The sequence below is a fragment of the Aythya ferina genome (genome assembly GCF_964211825.1).
Source record: "Aythya ferina genome assembly, chromosome: 3".
In the NCBI taxonomy this organism is placed as follows: domain Eukaryota; kingdom Metazoa; phylum Chordata; class Aves; order Anseriformes; family Anatidae; genus Aythya; species Aythya ferina.
In genome coordinates this window covers 34,897,045-34,921,630 of record NC_140298.1, presented here as the reverse complement: position 1 = coordinate 34,921,630, position 24,586 = coordinate 34,897,045, and the positions used below count along the sequence as shown (strand labels likewise).

Here is a 24,586-nt window from a genome sequence, read left to right as displayed (position 1 = left end):
CCATAGATCTGCTTTGCTTGGAACATCAGGAAAGATCCACGTGTTCATTTGTATATATTACAGTAGGCAGTTTCAAAAATATTTAGTCTCTAGATCAGAATGCGCTTCAGTTCACAAGCATGTTTCTGCACTAAGCAGGCATGGCAAAAAGCGGACCTGGAGACTGCAATAGAATGGGAAAACGCAACAAAGAACTTAAAAAGCAGTGCCCAAATAGGCACGTCCTGGGACTTGACTTACCACAAGTCTTCTTCACCTGACATTGTGATCAGATCTGTTCTGCTCTTGTGACTGAAACACAGTGATGGATGTCTAAGTTTTAGCCCTTTGCTTGATGAAATACCAGTGCTTTCTTTTGCTGCCAGGGCCACATCAGCTTGCAGTGTATTCATCTCTTTCCATTGTGTATGTATACAAAACTTTGGGCAGCTCATCTTGTCCACAGCTGTGTTTCTTGTTTTCATCACCAACATGTTCCTAGGGGAAGCATGCATAGCTACACTCAGCATTGAGAATGGTGAGGCCTTTGCATCACAGAGGTACTTTATATGTTCATAAAAGGCCTTATTACTATTTCTGCAGATAACTTACAACCAAATAATCCCTTCTACAGTGTAATCATGAGCAACAAAATATTTCTCTTGGTGTTTTTATATATGCCACCAAATGCTGCCTAAGGCAGCCCCTTGAGATCCAGTAAAAAAATATTTTTCCAAATACTCCATGTGACTTCTGCTCAGCCCTGCTTTCCTGGAAGCAGATGAAGACCTGCCTGCTGATGGGAAGTAGCAAATGGATTCCTTGTTTCGCTTTGCCTGTGCATGTCACTTAGCTTTGTTTTATCTAGTGAGCTGTCTTTATCTCAGCCCATGAGTTCTTGCAATTCTACTTTTCCAATTCTCTCCATCACCACACCTGGGGAGAGTGAGCAAGCTCTCTTTTAGAGAGAGTGTTAGCTGCCTTTTGGGGTTAAACCGCAACAATGTTCAAATAAATCAGGGAGGGAAAGCTGTGCTATTACGGTCCTGCATTGCTCTGTAATGACAGAACTTGCTGATGTTTTCAGGTAGGGTAATTCACCTTTCAAAAACAGCGTTGACATTTTAAGTTTCTTCTGTCTTCCACACTAAATTATCTCTCTTCATTATAAGGGGGTTTCACCTCCTGAACTCAGACACCCTGGCAGACTGTGTGAATAAGCCAAATGCACTTCAGTGTGCCCAGGAGAGTCCCCTTCAACCAGTGCTCAAGCTCAGCCTGGCTGGCTTTGCACTGGAATGCATTAAGAATGCTCACATGATCTGTGAGCATGGCTCATCTGGGAGGCAGTAACTCCCTATATCATTTTGTCTTGTTCCACGAGAGCACATTTCTCGCAAGCCTGGATGTTACATGTTCATGAATGGCAGACCAAATGTCGGCCCTCAGGAGCTCTGCAGGGCTCGTTTTCCCTCAAACATCTTGTGTAGCTCTGTGCTTTGCTGCTTTACGCCTTCTTTCTGAGGATGACAAATCAGAAAATACCAATGCCCTGAAATCATTGATAGGTTTACTGCTTTCCTTTAAGTTTCTGGCATGATTATTAAGGCCTTCTCATCATCTGTTGTGTTGCTATTCTATATGATATAATGCCTCTTTTCTAGCATGTCCTCTGCCATGCTGTTTGTACCTCCTGACTTCGGTATTCATTTTAATGGTACAGTTAATTTTTAATCTTTGAGGGTACCATCTCTACCAAAATGTCTTCTCCCTATCATTCTTTTATAATCTGCACATCCAACAAAGCCTTTAGATGTATGAAACGAGAAGTGTGCATGGACTTTGTCCATCTTGGCTGTCTGTATTAACATGCTTGACCTATGTACTCTAAATGACATAAAACGCTTTTCGGTTTCATTTGTACTAGGCTACAGGGTGCTACAACAAAAGATTAATGGCTATAGCTGGCGTGCTGACAGGCAGAGAGGGGTCATTGCTGCCCTCTTGTTCCAGACGGATTCCATTCCTCGAAGAAAGGCTGCACTCCTTAGGCTTAATGACAGGTTGACATAGAATTTATTTTCTTGGCAGAAGTAGCGGTTGGGATGGAAACTTGCATGTATTGTACAGCAAATCTTTTGTTTCTTCATTTTTCTTCAGTTAAAAAGGTTAAACATGTTTTCTTGGGAACCTTAAACTACTCTCATTCATTCTAGAAATAGAAACTGTTGTAATACTAGTAGGTAACTATACGTTTCCTTTCACTGCTGAAATAAACCCAGTTCATACAATGCACGATGGAAAGGCTGTTTTGCTGTCTCTCAGAAGTACTGTGTTGTGTTTTGCATGCTAACTATCTCTGTTACTAGCTCTTAGATTAACTTAAGCTAAATTATCTTGGAGTATTTTATGCAGTTCTCCTTTGCCTTGAAAAATTTCTCAGACACAGTTTCAGGCTAATTTCCATATTCATATTTGTCTGAGTTTATTGCTTACCAAAGTGACTTCATTTATTGTTTACCAAAGTTACATCTTAAGTGTTTGTCTGTTACTCTTCTTTATGTTTCTGCTTCCAGGCATTAGCACAGCAACTGTTGAATCTTTCTACTTGTCTGCATAGCCAAAACTGTCAGGTTAAATGCATTCATTTAGGGTTTTATGTCAAAGCCAAACTTTTTAAATGGACTGGCAAAATCATTTTTATTCATACCTAAAATAAATATGCCAAAAAATTAAAAACAATTTAAATCACTAAAGTTATTGAGTTTTATATTAAGTAGGGCCTAAACAAAGAATTTGAAAAAAAAATACTTCCAGAAGAGAAAAACTGCTATAGACCTCTATTTCTAACTCTTAAAACCAGCTTGTATGCTAATTTAAAGTTGTTTCTTTAGAAATCAAATGGTCATTGCTTACATCTGGTCTTTTCTCCTCTAGCTGTGTCCAATCCTTCTGAAGAGCTAAATACGCTTGACCCAGTGGAAGAGAAACTTCGAACCCAAATTGAGGAAGAGAAAAAAAGGTATTACTGCCTGAAATCATCCTTCAAAAGATAAAATATACTGATATTATATTACAGTTTTATAGACACAGTTAACTTCAAGGTTTTCTCTGACATATAAAAAAATGTTAGCTTTGTGGTTCACAGATAATTTTTTTAATTGTGTATATGTTGTTGGTTTGTCTGTAAGATGCCACAGTAAGTGAACGGAAAACCTTTATGATAAGGCTAATGGTCAAAAATTAATAAAAATAACTTTATGTCCCCCTTGAGGATTTGTATTAAAACTTTCTTCTTTGAATCCAAATGTACTGTGAAGCATCTTTGTAGATTCATGAATGTCTTGCCTTCCTTGTCCTAAGGAGAACCATTAGTCTATACAGGACTGCCTAAGTGTAAACAATATACAGAATATGAATTAGTCAACCAATCCTTCTGTTTGCTTTAATGTAGCTGTAGCTAAGGGGATAAAAGGAAAATAGATAGGATATCAGTTCTAAGTAATTTGCTATCATTTATGTTAGCTGTGACCTATGAGGAAGATTCTGGCTGTTTCATGCTACTACAAATCTTTGACTACACATTAGCTTCTGTTTGGAAGGAGAATCAAGACATAGCTTGACATATCTGAACTTGTATTTAATTGTTGATCAATAGTGGTCACACTAGAACTTCAGTAATTTTTTCAATAAAATATTTTTTTTCAGGATAAATTTCTTGTAACTACTATACTACTTGTACTACTATAGTGAACCTGTCATAAAATATGAGATGTGTTGGAAAATCTTTAATAACCTTTCTTCTCCTCAAATTAGTTATAAAACAATGTTCAATCGCTTGAAAGGTCTGAAGGTAGAGATTGAGCACCTACAGCTTCTCATGGAAAAAGCAAAGGTGAAACTGCAAAAAGACTTTGAAGTCTGGTGGTCTGAAGAGTCGACAAATCTACAGGTATAAAGTCACTCTGTATTTCTTATATTTTCACATAAATATAATATCTTCAGTCGTTTCTTAAAGAAGTAGTTAACTGACTAGATAGAAAGCAGTATGAAGGATGGGATTTGGGGCCTGATCCACCTTTGCTCATTTCAATGTAAACCAGACAAAGCTAGTGTTTTTTATGTCTGTATGAAACTCATACAAACAAAGCAAAACCCTTGCTTTCTGTTCTATTTTCTGTTTTGACATCCTCCCGAACAACTTGAATAAAAGCCAAGAATGGTCCCAAAAATGCCAAAGATTATGAAAGAACATAAAATAAATAGGGGACTGGAAAATAGAGCTTTCTCACTCCTAGCAAAACTATGATTTCATCAGGTTTATGACGTGTATAGCAGAAAATGGCAGTCATAGCTGCAATATGGACAAAACCCAACAAATGTAATTTTATTTTTTTTTTAATGTGATATTTCAAAGTCTCTTGTAACCTTTCAGCTTTAAGTTCCCAGAGCACCAAAGTGCTCTTGCCCTCCAGTTGAGCCCCACCATGACCATGATTGCCTGTTTAAGATCCCAGCAGAAACTGTGGTCTAATTTAATCAATTCTGTAAGGGATGTCATAGTAAGCAGTGTATGTGAAGTTCATAACACAGTGAGATGGCAACACAGTTTCACAAACAGGGGACAGTACAGAGGGTCTGGAGGGGGAAGAACCAAAACAACACAGCTTTCTTATGAACTCCCCATTTGACACTTTTTTTAATGACTTCCAAGCAGTGACATGGCATCTCACAGGACAGCATTGCCATGAGATGCACATCAGCCTAATGAAAAAGACTGTTAAGTGCAATCCATCCATATCACATTATTAACTGCAAGAAAATATTTACTCCTGGGTGAAAAGTTGTTATAAACAAATAAGTGTTAATCTTTTAGATGTCTTAGATGTTAGTACTTTTAAGAAAAAAGTTCAAAATAAATACTGAACTTAACATGAGGAATTTAGTTATCCATAAAGCACCACCAAACTAGCTTAAATTCAAGCTGGCATTACAAAGTACTTTCCAAAGTAAAATACCCAACTGTATTAGTGGTAAAGAGAATAATGTTTTAGTGACCCTCCTGTCTAAAATTTTAGATTTTGAAAATTACTGCAAGTAATAATTCGAATCCACTGGAACATAATGTCCACTGTCCTCTAACAGGGGAGGTCCAAGATTTAGCTGCTCATGATTTACCAGTAGAAGATTAAAAAACTGGGGGAAAAAATGGGATTGATATCTTAGATCTTGACCTATCTATACATCTGAGCTTGCTAAAAAAGTCAAATCAGTGAGCATGTGCTGTTACATATTAAAAACCTCTAAGCTGAGCTTAAAAATACTTGAACAAATCCTTTTCTCTTTGTTCAGAAGTGTTTGTCCAAGTGAAGGAAATACTGTGTGATTCAGACTGTGTTTTTTGAACGAGTCAATGACATGCCTTTTTATTGCTGAGACCTGTAGTCCAATATTAAGTGCTCTAAAATAATCCTATGCTACATAATTTTGTTTTTCAATCTAGGTCTGTCAGGAAAAAACAGAGCTGGTCAGATCACTGAATAGCACAACAGTTTATCCTCAGTTTATCAAATCTTCACAGCCTCTACCAACTAACAGGTAAATAGGTCATTTTTCTCTTCCTTACTTATTTGTAAGAAAATGTAGTTTTATTAGAACTTCAATACACCATAATGCTTTGCAAATATCACGCTCAGAAGTTACATTTCCAGTTACAAGAAAAATGACTGTGTAAAAAATGATTTTTTATCATTCAGTTGCTTTGCAGTCATATTTAAGGTAGCGTATTGTAACTGAGTCCTTTCTAGTTGTTGGTCTTGGGACCCTGTAAACCTATCACCAAGGATCCCGTGACAGATTACTAGGAAAATAAAGACTGTTATTAGTCAGTTTTGCTGCACAAGGAGGCTATATGTCCTTTGAAAGATATATAGGAGCCTGAAAATCGAAATTAATTAATTAATTGACTTTATATATAGCCTAGATTTGTTCTTAAAAAGATGTCCTGGTGCCACTTATGCAGCATATTGTGTCACGATATTGCATGTGATATTGTAAAACACTAGTGTGTCCTCTGCAGTACAAAAATGTAATTATGTCAGTTGTTTCATCATCGATCGCTTCAGATTTTAAAATATCTAATTTAAATTTTCAGTAACAGATCTTGCATAGCCTTCACGCAAGGCAGAGTATGAGAAAACGCATACCAGAATATGCAGGTTTCTATGTTCCTGGACAATCTCCTTCCTTTTCACTTTCTGCCTCTCTCTCCCTCCTTCTCATTATATTGTTAATCTTTCTCTGACATGTAGCTTTACCTATATTTCTATAACCATACTCTACTTAAATGATGTTTCCTGCTTTGTAGTAAACATAATATATCTTACATGCCATTAAATAATGAATACATTTTGATTTGCCTAAAATTAAAATACATTTTAATTTTTAATGTAGACTCCTGTATATCTACTGTCATTTCCCCATAATCAGTGCAGAGAGAGAATGAAACAAATAATTCTCTAAGGATATCTAAGAAGGCATTTTCAAATGTCTCAAGCTGATGAAAACCAACTCTAGTTTTTTCGACTTTGCTTCAATTCTTATTCTGTGTTCTCTAAAGATTTAGACGCTATTTTCTTTGCAAATGGCTGACATGGTTTAAGACCAAATTTGAGCTGTTCATTTCTGGTTTTAGGCGGAAGGTTTCTAGTCCCATAGCAAAGCTGATGGAACAGAATGTGAAAGCATTTTTAGTCTAGCTCAGCACAAAGCCAACCAAGTTAGCTCAAACAATCCTTGACTGTCATTTGCACTACTCTCTTTAACTTCATACTGAATTAAACTAAGGACTTCTTGCACAACCTCTTTGCCTTGTTGTTCTTGGGAACAACAACTTCTCATTGATGTACTACTGCATTGCTCAGGTCAGTGATATCTTCTGCAGTTTAAGCTAGAATGAAAAAGAGCATATGATAATGCCTCAGGAGCTTTTCTGTGCAATGGGAGACTGCCCTCCGTGAGTGGTGGTTTCTTCTTCCCACATCCTCACTCCACCTCAGAAGTAAAATTGCATAATTGGTTCCTGTATAATTTTATTTTAAACTTTTCCTTCAAATGCCTTGATCATTTGTGTTTATTACTGGAAGACAGATCTCAGAAAAGGGCATCTGGTATTTGGAATAGAATGGGGGAAGATATCTCGTGTCTTTAAACTGCCAAGATTATTTCAGAGTCCTGTACGGGACCACGTGGTCTCTTAGAAAAAACTCTCATGTTCTTTAAACAGTTTTTCTGTGTTTAAGTAATGGATGTGTTCAGTGATACTGACTGACTGGTCCTTACATAGGTATCACAGACCCAGAGCATTCATCTTCTTGAACTGAAATTGTAGAAGGAGTTAGGAAGTATATAGTTTTGTTTTCCCATATCTAATACCATTTCTATCAGCATTCTTGCAATGATCCTTCAAAGCTAACTGATCTTTCCTTCTTACAGCTCCAGAAATCTGATCTTATTTTGTTTAAACATATTTTACACAGGTACATTTCCAATTATGATATATATGGAATTAGAAGTACTATTTCTGCTTTTTGTGAGGCAGAGCTGCAGGCTTAAAATCCCACTGTGCATGAAATTTTACTTTTCCCCCTACTCGAGCCAATGACATTTTAGAGAAGCAGTTTCCAATTTCACAGGCTCTAAGAGTATAAAATAGTAAAATATTTATTTTCCAGGGATTTCTTTGACCCTAGTTGACACAGGAACTTTACTTACCAGCTTCCCTGATTATGTAGGATGAGTCTAGGCTACAATTTCTCCTCTCTGTTACATAGTCCCAAGACATAAATGGCTCTTTGTTTCTAATTCTCCTTAAATCAAGTTTCTTTCTGAAATTATATTGCTGTCTTCACCTAGCAGAATAACTGATCACAAAAGCAGAGACCAACATAAATTATATACAATATAATGTGTAAATAAAACCTATTTCCAAGAAGGAATTCAGTTCACAGGTGTGTTAAATAGATACAAGATCTAAAACTTAGTGGGCTGCATGTCAGAAATCTAGGATTGCTGTTGACAGAATAAGTATGCAGTAAAACTATTCAGACACACTCCTTAGTGTGAATGGATATAAATACAGACTTTAGGATTAGAAGTAATAAGTTGTCTGTTTCAGCACATCAAGGATACAAGTATATGTCATAATCTTTCTTTAGATTTATGTCTGAACAAAATCTTTTGATCACCTTCTAGTGCATAATTCTTGTGGATTGCTATTGTATGGCACACCTTGGTTATGTTATTAAGCCTTGGGAAGGGAATGTGATAGCTTCAAATTATATTAAATCAATTTATAACCAAAATAACAAAGAAGGGAAGCTAGTAATCCTTATGAGGCTTAAGAAGGATATACACATATAAAAGGCATTCAATCCATGCCCAAACTTGTCTCTTTTTCATTTGAGAAAAAAAAAAAAAAAAAGAAAGAAAGAAAAAAGAAAAAGGGGGGGGGGAGGGAGGGGCTGAATTGTTAAATGTCAAAATGAGTTTGTTATAAAGGAATTAAACAGTGATCATTTCTGCCTCAGTAAGCTTTGAAAACTGTTGAATTGGTCCTACTCCCACTAGAGTAAGAAGCAAAAACTCATTGATTTCAATGACCACAGTTCTGAAGTAGTGAGTAGGGTGACATCAGTGGGTTTTGGGTTGAGAAAAAAACGTCTGCATAAGAAAGGACATTTATTGAACAGGTTTATCCCACTACTAAATCTGATACACATAAAATAGCTGAAACCAATAGTTTGTATATATGTATAGAAGCTAAAAGGCTCATGTTCATTAACCTGTTGAATAGATTTGACAGGTTTCCAGATTATATTTATCTTTGCATATACTTCATATGAAAGTTGTAGAAATATTAAATCTCATATTTTCTGAAAATATTACTTAAAAACGAGAACGACTGTGCAAAATGCAGAAAGAATGACCCATCTTTATATTCCACATAGAAAAGTGTCTAACCAGCAATCCCAGAGTCACAGTGCAAAGAGAAATTCAAGAGGAATAAAATAATCAAGAATTTTATCCAAAAGGAACACCTCACCTTTGAACTTGAAAAAGCATAGAATCACAGAATCATTAAGGTTGTGAAAGATGGTGACTACACCACCTCCCCGGGCAACCCATTCCAAATATACCCTACTTGCCCATGTTATCTCTACCATCTCTTCCATAAAGCTGTTGTATTAACTGCAACTCACACTGTATATATGTTTATGTCTCGCAGTGGCTTCCTGTCAAGTCTGCAGAAAGTCTTTGTTCATCCTTGTACATTCCTCTAACATGTTGTCTTTCATTTAAGAAGTTTATCAGAACCTTTTCTGTTCAAGTTACTTCTCTTGCTGAATGTTTAATTTCACTAGTGTTGAACTGTTCTTGTACTTCCCTTCAATCAAGCCAATGCTGGATGCTTACTCAAATCTAAAAATTTTGGATTGTTTTCTTCTCTCAGAAGGAATCCATTCCTTTTCAATTCACAGAGATTCTAACCTCAGTCATTCCCTGTTACTGGATCTCATTTGTCCTGTTCCAGCAAACCCCATAGCATGTTCAATCTCATACTCCATGTTTCTCCAGCTTCTATGAAATCTTCATGTCGCTTTAGATTCTCTTGAAGATATTTTCAGACAACTCTTCACATTCTTTGGTGACTTTTACTATCAGTTGTTTTAGTATTATTGTCTTGGACAATATACTTTAGGAATGCAAAATTTACTCCCTACATTAGTGCTGTGTGAAAAAAAATTGAAATATTTGCATTTTCTGTAGCATTTTCTATCTTGTTTGTTTTTCATTCCTGCCAATTTTCTGCAGTGTTACATGATGATAAAACATAATGTGGGAATAACATGTTTGATTAATGACATTTCAAAGGTTTTCAAATGTTGGTAACAATTTAACTCAAACAATTTATCTAAGAATTTCCAAGTGAAGCCAAATTTGATTTTGTAACCAAATACAGAAATGCTCAGATTTTAAGCAGCTTTAATCTTGCTGAATATATTTTGTCTGCCTTTAAACAAAACATCTGTTCCCTTCACTTCCAAGGCTCAGATGACTGGAGAACTGCAGCTGATTTGTTTTTAACAATGCAGAGGTTGCACATCTTTGAAGTTTACACTCATTCTCCAATTTATTCAGTGGTACACTGGCAAATCAAGCATTCATACAATGACACACATCATCTTTCCAGCTTCTCCACCCTGAGTGCTAGATAGAGTTGATCAGCTCAGAGGACAGCTGTCTCTGGCCCTTGGGATCCCACAGCAAGGGAGACACTACAGCAGCACTGTGTACATCTCTCCAGCTGCTGCTCCATACCCAACCCAGACATATGCCTCCTCAACATATGACCCAAACAGAAAAAGCAAGTCACCCACTGTGTGAAACTTCATCTGCTAAGATTAAAAAATAAAAAATAATAATAAAATAAAATAAAGAATTGAGAAATCTGTCAACTATCTGTAACCTCCAGAAAAAGCATGAATTTTACTGAAACATTAAGGAAACGGGTATTTGAGACAACTTGAATTTGACTCAAGAAAAAAAAAATCAGAATGAAAAATGGAATTATACATTGTCAAAAGAACCTGAATAGTGTGAGAGCTTAGGAGCCAGATATAGAGACTGCATTTCTACAGCTCATATGTCCATCTAAATCCAAAACTGTGAGCCAGGAGTGCCAAGTTACACACTACAGAAATGTCAGTTGGAAGGCACCTCTAGAGATCTCTACACCAACCTCTTGCTTGAAGGACTATCATTACAGTAAATTAGGTCACCTATGGTTTTCTCTGGCTTTGTCAAGCACCCAGACTCAAGAAGTGCTGACTGCATTTGAAAATTGAGTCACCAAACACTTCTTACTTGCAGTTTTCCTTAACACCTTCTGTTTCACCTCTTTGCCAATGCAAAATTTTCTCAGATTTAGCAGCTAGAAAAGTAGCTTTCGTGGAAAGACATCAACGCCTAAGACTCCCATGATGCCCAGTCCTTCAGTCTTAATGCATTGCCCCCACCCAAACCTGTCATAATGGCTTTCCATTCAATTTGGAGCTGTATTAGCAATATTTCCCCTTTTCTGATCACTGGAAAAGCATCTAACACTCATATTAAAGAGGAGAGTACTGACTTCTGAAAAGAGATTAGGAAGAAGTTGCACACGTTAACGAATCTGAGCATACAAACTACTGCACAATAAATTTGTGCTCTTTCATCCCCTTTTTATTCAACCTAATTTGCAATGCCATGGAAAAATTACCACAGCTTCAGAATGAAGGATGCAGATTATCCCCATACAGACCATCCCTCTAACCTAATGCTTAGAGCAATCACTATGGTATGTAAGAAAGACTTTGAGTTCTGCCAAACTGAAAGACTCATTTGTTAGATTAATACTCTTACCATTAACCTCTTATGTGGAAGCAACATCTCAAGTCATTAAAAAGCTTCCTTAACTTTCAGGATAAGAGTTTGGATCCCACAGACAAATGTCTGGCTGTAACCACTCCCTGGACAGGACCATCTCTGAACACAGTAATATTAATTTCCTGGTTCTGGGCATCACCTCAATCAATCTAATTTTTTATACATATATATATAAAAATATTTAGTTTAGATTTTACATATCAGCTTCCTTGGGTGCCTCGTTCTCCCAGAGCTCTTTAAAGCAAGTTTTGGCATATTGTCCTGGTCCAGGAGTCCAACTGAAAGAAAGTGAGATCCTTAGAGGTTAAACCTTGTCAGACTTGTAATGTTTTTTTTGTTTTTTTTTTAATATACCATTTTAAAAAGTGATTTAACAATTTTGGAGAAGAATTTTCATTGAAACTCAATGAATTCATTGAATGAGACATGAGTTCAGACATATAAATTACTGCAACATAAAAATTACTTACATCAGCTGACGTATCACGGTATTTATAAACTTACACATTCAGTTCATGGCAAATAAAAAGCAAAGAATCACACTAAGTCACATTACACATTATATTTGTTGCACGCAAAGAACACAATCGTGGATGGTTGCTATGGTTCAGATCATAGAATCACAGAATGGTTTGGTTTGGAAGAGAACTTAAAGATCATCTACTTCCAACCCTTCTGCCATGGGCAGGGACACCTCCCAATCTAACTTGGCCTTGAACACTTCCAGGGATGAGATATCCATGGTTTCTCCTGACAACATGTTCCAGTGCCTAACCTCCCTCAGAGTAAAAAATTTCCTCCTTATATCTAATCTAAACCTACCCTCTTTCAGATAAAAATCATTACTCCTTGTTCTAACTCTACAATCCCTGACAAAGATGATGTGTTAAGATATATTAAAGCATCATACATAGGTATCTCAGAGCACAGACACAGAGCCTTTATAGAAAATGGAATTTAAGCACCTAGATCGCTTCATTTTTAAGAACTGCCAAATTGGTGGAAAAAAAAAAAAATCAGGAAATCCTAAAGCAGAACTACAATCTGGAGTTCCCAGATATTGTTAAACCGCATAGTAGGTAGTAACATCACACATCCTTCCTAGCTCTTGTAATATGTAGGCATAATAAAGTCTGGAATGTTATTAACATTAAATATGATATTGCTTTACTTGAATTAGACTGAGTCTTGATGTTATTTAATCCACTTAGGCAGGTGCGAATGGTATGGGACTTGAGGAGTTAAAGAGAAACATTCACTAAACCTAAAGCTGTTCATTTGAAAATGACTTATACTCTTGGGCACAATATCGTCTGCAAAACTGAACCTGGCACAGTGTAATACAGTAAAATTTTAGTAATAAATTTCTTTCCTTTTTCAAGTTCTGTGCCAGAAATATCAATTCATCCGCCAACAATGAACAAACTACTGCAGAATTTGAAAAGCAAGAACTTGACAATCCTGCCATCTACTGGAAAAATCCTAAAACTGAGTAATTCTGTTTCTACTCTCATAAGATTGTCACCAGATATAACAGTGTTCACAAACACCCAGAGAGAGAAGTGTCCCTAGAAATCCCATAGCAGAAATCTTCCTTCCTAGTTGAGAGATTCCTTGATAATGGTATCTGCAGGGACAGGAATGCACAACAGCCGTTTGCAATACATTTGGCTATCATCAACAAGTCCTCACTGGGTTTTTATCCAGTATCCAGATTTCAGTAATAGTTTTGCCTGACTAAAGAAAGAATGGAAAATGAGCCTCACTTGGCTAATAGTCAGTTTAAGAACTAAATATACCTCTACAAACTGTATCTCCATCAGGCACATCAAAGTGCTTTACAAGCCCTGCTTAGAAAGCAAATACTAAAAGCATAATCTTTATGAATTTGTGTATCCTTCCTTAGTAGTCACATTCCCTACATAAACCTAATCATCACATGGCTTCAACCAAAAGCACTCTTTCTTCCAGTAAACAAGTATTTTATATAGACAAAAAATATAGGGAAAAAAAAAAAAAAAAAAAAAAGACTTCAAAAACTCTTTTCTTTGTGGTTACTTAGCGTGTACTAACATTTCCTCTACAGGGCTTATATTCTACCTTCATTTCTGCTCCCATTCTAGCTTTTCGGAGACCACAAGAGCCAGCTCTAATGAGGATACATCTGGGAAAAACAATTCAAATAATTTTAATAGTTCAACTTCAAAAACAAGGTAAGAAGGGTTATTCAGAGGAAAATGCAAACCAGTAGTACAACACCTGGATAAGCCTCTATCCGTCTCTATAAAAACAGTCTCTTTAAACCACACACACACAAAAAGGTGGAAATAGCAGGTTTTCCTTAAACTTCCAAAACAACACAAGCTGTCCCATAGCTTTACACACGTAGATGCATTATCAATAGGAAAGAAATGGGTTCTTTTTGGCGTGAGGTATTCATCCCCTTGAGATCATAAATCCTCATGACTGTTTCTTCTGCAAGAGAAAGAGACTGAAAGAGTAAATATAAACATTTGAAAGAGAGTATCACAGAATGCAAGGTCTGTGTAGAAAATTTTCATTCTTGTGATTTTGTCATTTTGACAGTTTTGTAAAATTTTAGGTAAGTTTTCCTGTGTGTCCTTAAAACATTTTGAGTTTTCCTCCTACAAATTATTCTAGTATAATAAAATCATAGCAGTAGCCTGGGTGTGTCAGGCTTGGCAAAAGTTACATGTCATGATTTTTCAGAAGACATACCGCTTTGTGAAAAATCGCTTAGCAGTTAAGTGGAAACTACTCTCTCTCTCTCTCTTTTTTTTTTTTTTTCCTTTAACAGCTGTTAGTTTTTTCTAATATGCTCATTTCCATGTTCTATCCTCCCACCAAAACATCATACCAAATCAGTATACTTCCAGAAGTTACTTTCTCATTGTGCTCAACAGTTCTATTAATGCCCTTAGGAAAAATATGGATAAGTTACTATTTTTCCAACTGGACAAGTAAGAACAAATAACAAGGTGTTGGTTTTTTTTCATTCATTTTCCAAAATAATACAAAAAAAATGGAAGATTTCATCCCCCCCAAAATATAACATTTTAAAATTGCATTTATGCTTTAAAAAAAAAAAAAAAAAAAAAAAAAAAAAGTTAAAATGGAATTTAGACAGCATTTTCTCATTTTCTCAAATACATTGTATATTTTTTATTTATGTATTATTGCTCCTTTGCTGGTATTTTGAGTTCTCCTTGTACATTACATAAGAGATATTTTATTGAGCTCATTGATTATTTCTGCATTTTTTTTCCATTTTGGTTCACAAATTCAGTGATTGAGGACTTCATTAGTAGCACAAAGACAAGGATGTCAGACTTCTGTTTTGTGCTAGGCACAATTACTTTTTTCTGCAATAGACAGTAAGAAACATCAGAAGTAACTATAATTAGAAAGTTGGGATATGTGAAAATATTTTTTCTCCATTTAATTCCACTTGTGCTTTCATATTGTAGTTTTTATCACTATATTTCTGATTCTAACATTGATGTTTATGCAAGGCTAAAGACACCAGGCCAAATTCTTAGCTGATTAAAATAGCTCCCTTGTACTACATCATCTTATACCACCAGAGGGTCTGTTCAAAAGCAGATGTGAGTCAGTGATTTAACTGCATAGATACAAGGACTTGGTCAGGAACAGAGACTTAACAGCACAAAGAAGTTGCCTCTGTCAGCAAATGTCATGAATATCATGTGCTTGTTTACTGGCATATATGTATGAAAACTTAATTCCCTTACAGTAGGCAAAGATACTCATTATCTGTTCAAACAAATAGCTGCCTTTTTTTTTTTCCTGAAACAAACAAACATATGGCATGTTGTATCATTTCTTTGGTGAACTCACTATGCAAGGCCTTTCCACTTGGTGATAAGTCTTTGACGCAGCAGTAAAATATTTTTCATCCTTTGTGAGATGTTTTATAACCAATCAGCATGTAGCCCTAACAAATTAAAAAGCTATTAACTTTAAGCTATTAGGAGACTACATAAGAGTGTTTAGGTGTCCTGAGCTTGATTTTACTTTGAACCATGCCTTCTCTAACATCTATACATCTCTAGTTGGAAAACGAAGTCCTCCATGTTGAAGAAGAGAGATAAAGCAACAGAAAAATAACCTTACTCAGTTGAAACCACAAATACTCTTTCTCATTTCAGGACCTCACCAAGTTCAAATACACCTATTCCTCTAACTGGAGACAGCCAGATTGATGCTGACATCCTAGCTTTTATTAAAGCAAGACAGAACATCCTGCAAAAGAAAGGTAAATCCTGCCAATAATAATAATAATAATAATAATAATAATAAAATAGGAGGCCAAACAAAAATCTCCAGTAGAGCATTTTAAAGCCAAAATAGCTTTAGTCCAACATTTACACTGACACAAGTGAGAACTGATTCTGGCTTAAGTCATATTACATTACATTCTCAACCATTCTAAACCCTTGAGGTTCTTCACATGTATTTATTTTAGTAGCTCAATGCTGCAACCTAAAACTATGAAGGCTGGCTGTTTTAACCAACCACCATCATGCGTGTCTGTTCTGCCAGCACGGTGTATTTATTTACACTTGAAAATGTACTTGAATGTGGTTTCTCAATAATTTAAATGCCTCCAAATCTTTGTTTACTATCTGGCCTGGTTTTCAGCTCGTACTAATTTAGCTGTAATAATTAACAATAAATAAAGATTATGCAGATGATTACATTGCACACTACTTCATCAAGCAGACTAGCCCGCTGTGTCTAACAGAGTATATTATTAAAGGATATTTCATTATATCAAGGTCTAGTAAAATTTTCTATGGATATTTGTCATCAAATCAGTTACTGAGAGAAATCATAGGTATGCAATAAAGTCAGCTCACTCTACAGTATGATTAGTAAAACTGGCAGGAAGCAGAAAGCATTAAATACACAATAGTGGTGCTGCAAGGTTGCCTGAAAGGAATTCATTATTATAAAGAAAAGCAATCTGTGATTATTTTTTTTTTTGAATGATAGTTTTTATTTGCAGCAACCAATTAGAAGATTAAAGCAGTAGTGGCTAGTGAAGCAATAACTTTCCATCAGCACTTGAGCGCTGATGACAGCATTATTCAGCAAGCTATCAGCACCTGGCAGATGGTGTTAGCACTGTCACAAAGTGGGGTTTTGTTATCACACTGCTTATCAGGTAAAACTGTCAGGTAAACTCACAGTGGCTGAAAAAACAGCCCCCTTACACTCATCCAAAGCAAACACTTAACACACTTAGGCTTTGGGTTCCCTTTTGTCTTTATTTAGAAAAGCTGTTGTCAAGTTTCTTCTGCAAATGAAATTAAGTTGAATTTATAGGCAGCTCACCAGAAGTAGGTTAGAGATAAGTGTCTTACAACAAACATTTCAGGCCTTTAGAGCGTCCAGATCTGATCCATTTTGTATACAGCAATCTATCAAGCACATCTTGTCCTGTGATCATCTATCTCCTAAATCATACCATATCAGGAACATCTCTCTCAAATGCCTTTTCCATCCTGCTTGCTTTTCAGCCACAGGCTATTACCTAACATCATACATCAGTTTCAGAAGGGACTAGGCATTATCAACATTGACAACTATCTGGCCTGAAGTCATGAATAGTATTCTTGCAGAACAAAGGAGGGTCAACACTTTTAAAATCCTTCAGAAGTTCATTTAGACAAGATGGGCTACATCCTGGCCTAAGTAGATAACAATTAATGGAGTAGCATTTGCACAGTGCTTATTCTGACAATCCTGGTAGTGCAGAGCTGAATGGCTCAACCAGTCACTAAGCAGGGGGGGAAAGAGTAAAGAGGATTCATAAATATGACCTGCATATTACAAACGCTTGGGAACCTGATGTGTCATAGACATGAAACAGCTCAGCAGCAAGTTCTGAGAAGGATTTGGAGTCAATCTGGCAGATTAAAGGCTTCTTTTCCTGGACTGAAAGGATGACTTCCCAGATCTGAAAGATGGAGCACGAGCCATTGATCAAAAAGTTTGTTAATTTTGATGTAGCAAGATGAAGGGACCAGGACTGCTAAGGCAGTACTTTGCTGTTCAGCACCATGATGGAACCTGAGGATATTTATGAAGTTCTGAGGTAGCTTTTCTAACTGGTATACGAAAATGGTCTAAGTGACTGCCTCCACTACTCCCACATCTCTAATAGTGGTACATATTCCCTTTTGCCATGTGCACAGCTTGGCACAATGTATGGAGTAAAGGACATGACCGGGTAGAGTCCCCAAGGTTTCAGACTGCTCACCACTTTCTCCTCTGATCTTCCATGAAGTTAAAGGGACAAAACTTTCACATGGGGTGTATATAACTACAAGACTTATTGCTTCATCTCAAGCAAGCTTCTGAGCTTGCTCAAATACTGCTTAACTGGCTCTTCTTGGCTATTCTTTCTGTCTGTCATCACTTCACTCTTCCTTGACCTGTTTCTAGACTCCTAGACTAAAAGGAGAAGAGAGTAACAATAACTTTTTTAGGGTTGTGTACAACAAGAAATTTCCAATAATAGTTGCATCAAAAACAAATGAGAACTTAAGGGTTGTACTTTTTTTTTTTTTTTTTCCCTGGTGAGGTGGGGATGGAGACTTGGTTTTGTTTATAATATATATATATAAGAGGTAAAGTACAGATAAGTAGGGAGGAAGAGTAGAAGAAGAGTGAATACAGTGGGGGGGGGGGGGGGGGGAAGTATTATTTATCTCAAACAGAACTTTTCCTCAATAAACCTCAAACATCTACAAGATAAAACAGAAAGAAATCATTGTGCCAGAGCCACTAAGTTCAGTCAGACAGCTTTGTACAGAAGCTGTGTGCTGACTACTAGTCCAACTCTCTGCAGCTGAGCTGTTCAATAAGAATTTCTGCATTAACATGCAAATGTATGTACTCCTTGCATGATTATTACACAGAGTGCCATGTAGGAAACAAAGTGAGAAGGCATAAATTCAGCCAAACCAAAGTCCACTAGGTCTAAAAAATGTTGACATATTGCTCTTTCCTTTGCTCTTCCTTTATTGATCCTGACTCTTACAAACAGTTACATCAGTATCTTAGAAGCAAACTGAGGGCCCCACTTTGCATTAGCTGAAAAAAGAAATAAATAAAAGAGAATAAATGTGTGCAGAAGCCAATGGAGTTGAAAATACGTTTCACAAACAGAAAGCATGGGAATGCTCAATATCCTTAGTGACAGTAATGTAAAGGAGATAATGAGAGGTCTCCGGGAAGATTAGCTCAGTTTGTAGTTTGTTACCATTTGTTTTCTAACCAGAGATGAAAGCAGGTACATTCACAGGGGCTTGCTGAGATTGGCAAAGCATTGTAACAACAAAATTGGAAAGTTTTTTAGAAAGGAGTACTCTGAAAATATATGATTTTTTTTTGCCTTGTTCTGTCTTGAAGTAGAGAAATGAAAATGCAGAAGAGTAGATGGTTTTGTTTTTTGTTGTTGTTTGTTTTGTTTTATTTTGCTTTAAAAGTTTTAAAAGTTTAAAACTTAAAAAGTTTTTAAATACCTTATTTTTCCTTTCTTTTGTTTTGCTTTTGTGAAGTTCTTTTTAAAACTGATAACACATCCTGTGATATAATCTAAAGTATTCTTTATCTCCTTTCAGGCTTGGGGAACAAATGAAGTTCTTGTTGCAGTCCACAATTTCCTTTTAGAATCTGTTAGACCTTTATTATTTACCTTCCTTTTCAGTTTAGAAACATGTACAAATGACTACTTTGGATGTACAGATTTAACTGGTAAGAAAGTGAGTAGGCGTGACTTATATTTGACAGTGAAATCCATTTCTCAAGGGAATTATATTAGAAAATTTGCACTCAGTATCTTCAGCTTGCATTAAAATTAAGCAAAACTAAAAAAACTGATCATGAGTTTGCTGAATATTTCTGTTTATTGGGAATTTATTATCAGTTTTCTAAATACTAAAATTATCTAATATGTTAATGCTTTCTAAAAGTTAAAATTATCTAATAAGAACATTACATCTTTAGTCTGGAGAACTTTTATTGTTGCAGATGGATTGATATTTTTCTCCTTTGTGTACTGGAAACTTGAGAAAAAATTCAGGTGAAATTGATCTGTTTTCTCTCTGGATTTGCATAAAGCTTTGTTGCTTACATCTAGTTGGCATCTAGAGATGTCTGCAAAAATAGTAGGAACAAAATCCTACAAAATTCCTTTGGGACCTTCTTCTGATTTTTATTTTTTCCCCAATAAATAATAATTTTCACATCAGATTATTAAAATACTTATATTAAAATACCGATATTGTACTTTAATATGAAAATTCATTTTTATTGGAAATAAATTCTACATTTTAAAATTTCCAAAATGGTTTTCTTCCATTTTAATACACTAAATGTTATTCATAATATAAACCTTCTTAAAATATCTAGATTTCAGACTAAACAGTGATACTTGATGGGTTTTTAGCAAAAATGAACAAATAATTGTACATAAAAAATTGTACAAATAAATAGTTGTACAAATAAAACATAATGAGATAAGATGTGAAAATCTAAGTTCATTTATATATTGTATACAACATAACTTCACTATTGACTCAATATTACTTTATCACATAATACCTGGTTATGCAATAACTTATTTTACTCTTCAGGCCAAAACAAGTCCAAAGATGCAATGCAAAACAGAGTCAATTTTTCTGAGATATACATACTTTCAGATTGAAACTGATGTTTTTCATGCTATCAATAAGCTTACAGTCACCCATTTGGAAGGGGTTACCTTGATCATATAAAAACACAACAGTATGCTGGCAGAAGTCTCATATCAATCTTAAAGGTGTATGTCCTCAAGTTGCTGACACTGAATTCAGTGGCAAATTCAGTTACTAAGAAGTACATCATGAATTGAGGTGTTCAAACCTACAGAAGATATCCATCAAATTAACAACTAAGATGAAATCAATAAAGAAATGCTGAAGTTATACTTTTTTCTGCATTTCAATTTTCTGTAAAAATAAGCACAGCTACCACATAAATTGGTAAACTTTATGCAGCCTGTACGATGTACAAGGTGAGATGAAAGTCAGATCTACTGTTGCTTTGAGAAAAGAAGAGAGAGTTGAGGATTTGATCTTCCAGTTTCATATGTCTGCTTTGCTGGAGATTTTATTATACTGCCCAAATTCTGCCAGGAACTTTGTCTTTATTTTTCTTCTTCACAGGTCATTCTATTATATATACACGTTCCATTATATATGTACTGAATTCATTTTCATATAGCTTCATTAAGGACCACCATCCTGCCTCCATCTACCCCAACAAAATAAAGAACCAACCAGAGGTCCCAAACCATTGCTGGGCGAAGTAGCTGTCTTTTCCCCATTTCAGTAAAATCTCCATTACAGTGAATTTATTTGGAGGTGGCCAAAAGAGTGTTACTGGTACAACAGCTCATTTAGTTTGACATTGAAGCATTTCCAAGAGCTTTCAGTAACTGGTTAAGAGAATGATCTCAGTATTATCCTCATATGACCAATGTTACACTGCTGTTTCTTGATTATTACATATACAGTCTTTTGTTCTCAGTTTGCCACACCTAACATGTTTTCTCACCTGTATTTCTTTGTTTGGTAGTGGGTTTTTTTACAACATTTTAAAATCAATATGAAATTTAATCACTATCAGCAAAGTCATGCCTGATTTGCAGAGAGATTGCAATGCCTGATTTTGCTCTGAGATTAAGACTATATACGTAAATATAAAATAAGAGCTTCAGCAAGAATGCATCCAAAATAGAAAACATAATAATAGAAAATAATATAAATAAATACAAATGCAGAAACCTTTTATTGCTTCTTTTGTATATTTTCATGGTATCCTGTGGAAAGAAAAGTTTGTTGATTCATACGTAATAGTCTTAAGAAATAAAGCATACATTTAAAAAAAAAAAAAACTTCTACCTTCTACTCTGCAAAGGTTATCTTTTAGGTCCATAAGAAGATTCAGGTTGGAAGGGAAATCACAAGGTCTTTAATCTCATATCTTGCTAAAAGCATCATCAGCTATGACAGCAAACTAATCTTTTGAAGGCTTTGTTCATTCTGAACTTGAAAACCTCCAAGGATGGACACTGCACAACCTTTCTAAGCAATCTATTTCAATGCTTGACCTCACCACAATAAATAAATAAATAAAATAAAATAAAATAAAATAAAATAAAATAAAATAAAATAAAATAAAATAAAATAAATCCTTATGTCCAGGCTGAACTTGTATTATTTAAAGTAATGGCTGTTGTCTCTCTGCCTCCCATTATGCCATGCTGTGAGAAGTCTGGCTCCATCTTCTTGATGGCCTTATAGCTGTCAGAAGGCAACTGGGTTCCTCTACAAGCCCTTTTTGTCCTTTTCTCTTCATGAAAGAATTCATTGCTTCAAGAAAGTCACAAAGTATAGAGATACTCATACATGGCTGACTCCTGTCTATTCACAGTGATATCTAGTTGCTGGTTGTTTAAATGTTTATACGGTAAATACAACATATTGTCTCCAACCAGTCTTGTTTGTGGAAATATCTCGGGGCAGTAGTGGTACAGTGCTGGATGTCATACAGATACTTCCAGGATTAATTAATGCCAGACATTGTGGTTCATCTCATTTCTCATTTCAGGGCATTTTCAATCTTTCCATATGGTTTATTATAGGAGAAGATAGACATCCACTGACATCTCCTACAACAACATAGTTTCTGGGAGGGACAGGTTATGATGTAGATTTATAATGAAGGCTAAAGGGCCTGCTCTCATTCATGCTGAATCTGCCAGGAATATATGCCCAGCCAGGTGCCATGTTAGTGAAACCCTTGAGCTCACCAGCTTTGAGAAAATGACATAACCTTATGTTGAGTTTATTTTGCTTGGAAGATGGACACACCCAATTCAATCTCCTGTTTTCACTTCTGTATTTGTTATGAAAGAGGCTTTGAAGTGGAATAATGAGGTTCACACACATTAACAGGGTAAGTATATATTGTAATATCTTCCCATGGAGAGGGTTTATTGGTTTGATAAATTATAAGATGCAAGTGTTTTATGTTAGTAGTATAAATTCAGAGCACTTCATCAGAATTAAGTGTTAAGATCTTGTAAATGCAACCTGTACCAAATATCAATCTGGTGAAATGATGTCAATAAGATGAAAATCTGGGAATGCCTTGCTAGATATAGCTTTTTTAGTAGCTCTGTACAGAATTTGTTTGTCTTTTCAAAGTTCATTGTTAATAACCACAATAATTGTACTTCTATTTTTAGGTTATTTCATAGTAATCACTTTTATTGTTGTTTAAATCAATGTTAAATGATCTTCTGATATTATTTTCTGTTTCACTTCCTGTAATGTTTGCTTTGAAACCTCACCAATAAGGCAACCTTTATCTGAAAATGCTCCACGTTTTCACCTATGTGAATGTAAATCAGTAAGTCAAAATTGCTGGCTTAAATTTGGAGTGGGAACAAAATCAGAAGCAGAAACTTGCCAGATGGCAGTGACATGCCTGAAGAAATGCACTAAATTACTGCTATTTATATTGAACATGGTTCTAAATAACTGCCTTAACACTTGTCATAAATCATTCAAGGAGCAAGGCTAATTCAAAACAATTCAGTATTTCCATGTATGAGTTGTTCAAGCTGTAATGCATAATCTGAAGAAGAATGGGTCCCTGGATCTTTGCATCCAGTTTGTCATCTAGTTCTGTTCAGAGAAGCTTCTTCCAGGAAAACTAGTCCTAAAGTCATCCTTCATCAGATTTTTGATAATAACAGAATCAACCAAGGTATCTTTCAAACACTGAATTGATTATTTTAGAAAAGCTTATTTGTATCTATGTAAATTATTCTCCTATTGATCACAACGGCATTTTTTTCTGGATTTTGAAACATAGAGTGAGGAAACTATGTCTTTTATTTTAGGCCTAATTTTATTTATTATCTGTACGTGTTTAAGAATTGTTAGGGACTGTAACAACAATAGGTCAAGTAATCAGAGAACTCTGAATCCTTTGATTTGCTCCATGAGATATATATAAGGTCATTCATGACCTTGACTGTAGACCAGGGTGTCATTTTGGTACCTGTCCTTTCCAGAGGGCTCGGATTTTCTCTGGGGAAAGTCAGATCCTACAGAGACAGTCATCTATTACAATAGCATTGAGGGAGGAAGATAAGAAAACTGAAGGACTAATCAAGGAGGTCACATTCAGATCTGGATTCAAAATACTTTTTGTGAGAATTCATTCCGTAGCTTTGAGACTAAATGCACTCTTGTGCTTAGCATCGGCAGGGAGCGCTGGAACAGTAGGACCTTTGAGTAACAGTCAACTTCCAAGTTTAGCTACAGTCAAGAACATTTTTTTTTCTGTCATGATTTTTTTTTCTAAAGTTTGCGGACTTAGTTTTTACTTATTTTTAATCAGAAGACTATTATAGAACCATAAGAGAAATTAGATTAGGTACAGTGCTTTGCCATCCCATCATCAATAGGGATCTGCTAATACTATTACTTTGTTATAGTGTTTATTAGTCTTTCTACCTGGAAGCCAAATTTCATTTCCAATGTGGTAAGGCATGCTGAGCTCTCTCTTCTGGATTTAGAACTCACTCAGAAACTGAGTTTTCTCTTTAATTCCAATGTTATATATTTGAGTTTCTTTTTACCTGCAACAAGACATAACTTCTGGGCTATTGCACAGAATCTCGTTTTATTCCAATGTGGTAAGCTAAAATTAGGAAGAAAGAAAAAAAAAATTTTTTTTGCAGACAGAATATTGATGATTTCCATAACTTGAAATCTACAGGTACATATTTCTTTAGCTTTTCAGTAGGAATAAATATGGCAACATCAGTGCCTTACAGAGTGTTACTTTTCACATTTTCAGAACATGCTATTCTATTCTTTTTACCTCTTTGGAACCGTGCAAGTTTGTGAAAATACTTTCTTAAACATGTGCTCATGATTTTGTGCTTGCACTTATCTGTATGGTCATTCAGCTATGAAGTTGTTCATCCCTAACTGTATATTTACTCTTC

General features: G+C 35.5%; 1 protein-coding gene across 5 annotated transcripts in view; it reads left to right on the top strand.

Annotated features, from left to right (window-relative positions):
• Window positions 1-19,794, top strand: part of KIF6 (kinesin family member 6) — a 174,640-nt gene extending 154,846 nt beyond the window's left edge. For 4 of the 5 annotated variants that reach the window (XM_084513564.1, XM_084513565.1, XM_084513563.1 and 1 more), the window contains 6 exons: window positions 2,917-3,001; window positions 3,796-3,931; window positions 5,483-5,577; window positions 13,590-13,679; window positions 15,657-15,763; window positions 19,140-19,794. In XM_084513564.1, coding sequence (XP_084369690.1) covers window positions 2,917-3,001; window positions 3,796-3,931; window positions 5,483-5,577; window positions 13,590-13,679; window positions 15,657-15,763; window positions 19,140-19,156 — 530 coding nt within the window. In that variant the 3' untranslated portion in view covers window positions 19,157-19,794. Of the gene's footprint in view, window positions 1-2,916; window positions 3,002-3,795; window positions 3,932-5,482; window positions 5,578-13,552; window positions 13,680-15,656; window positions 15,764-19,139 lie in introns of those variants that run through there. The other variant, XM_084513566.1, reaches the window with a different exon arrangement.
• The last annotated feature ends 4,792 nt before the right edge of the window (window positions 19,795-24,586 follow it).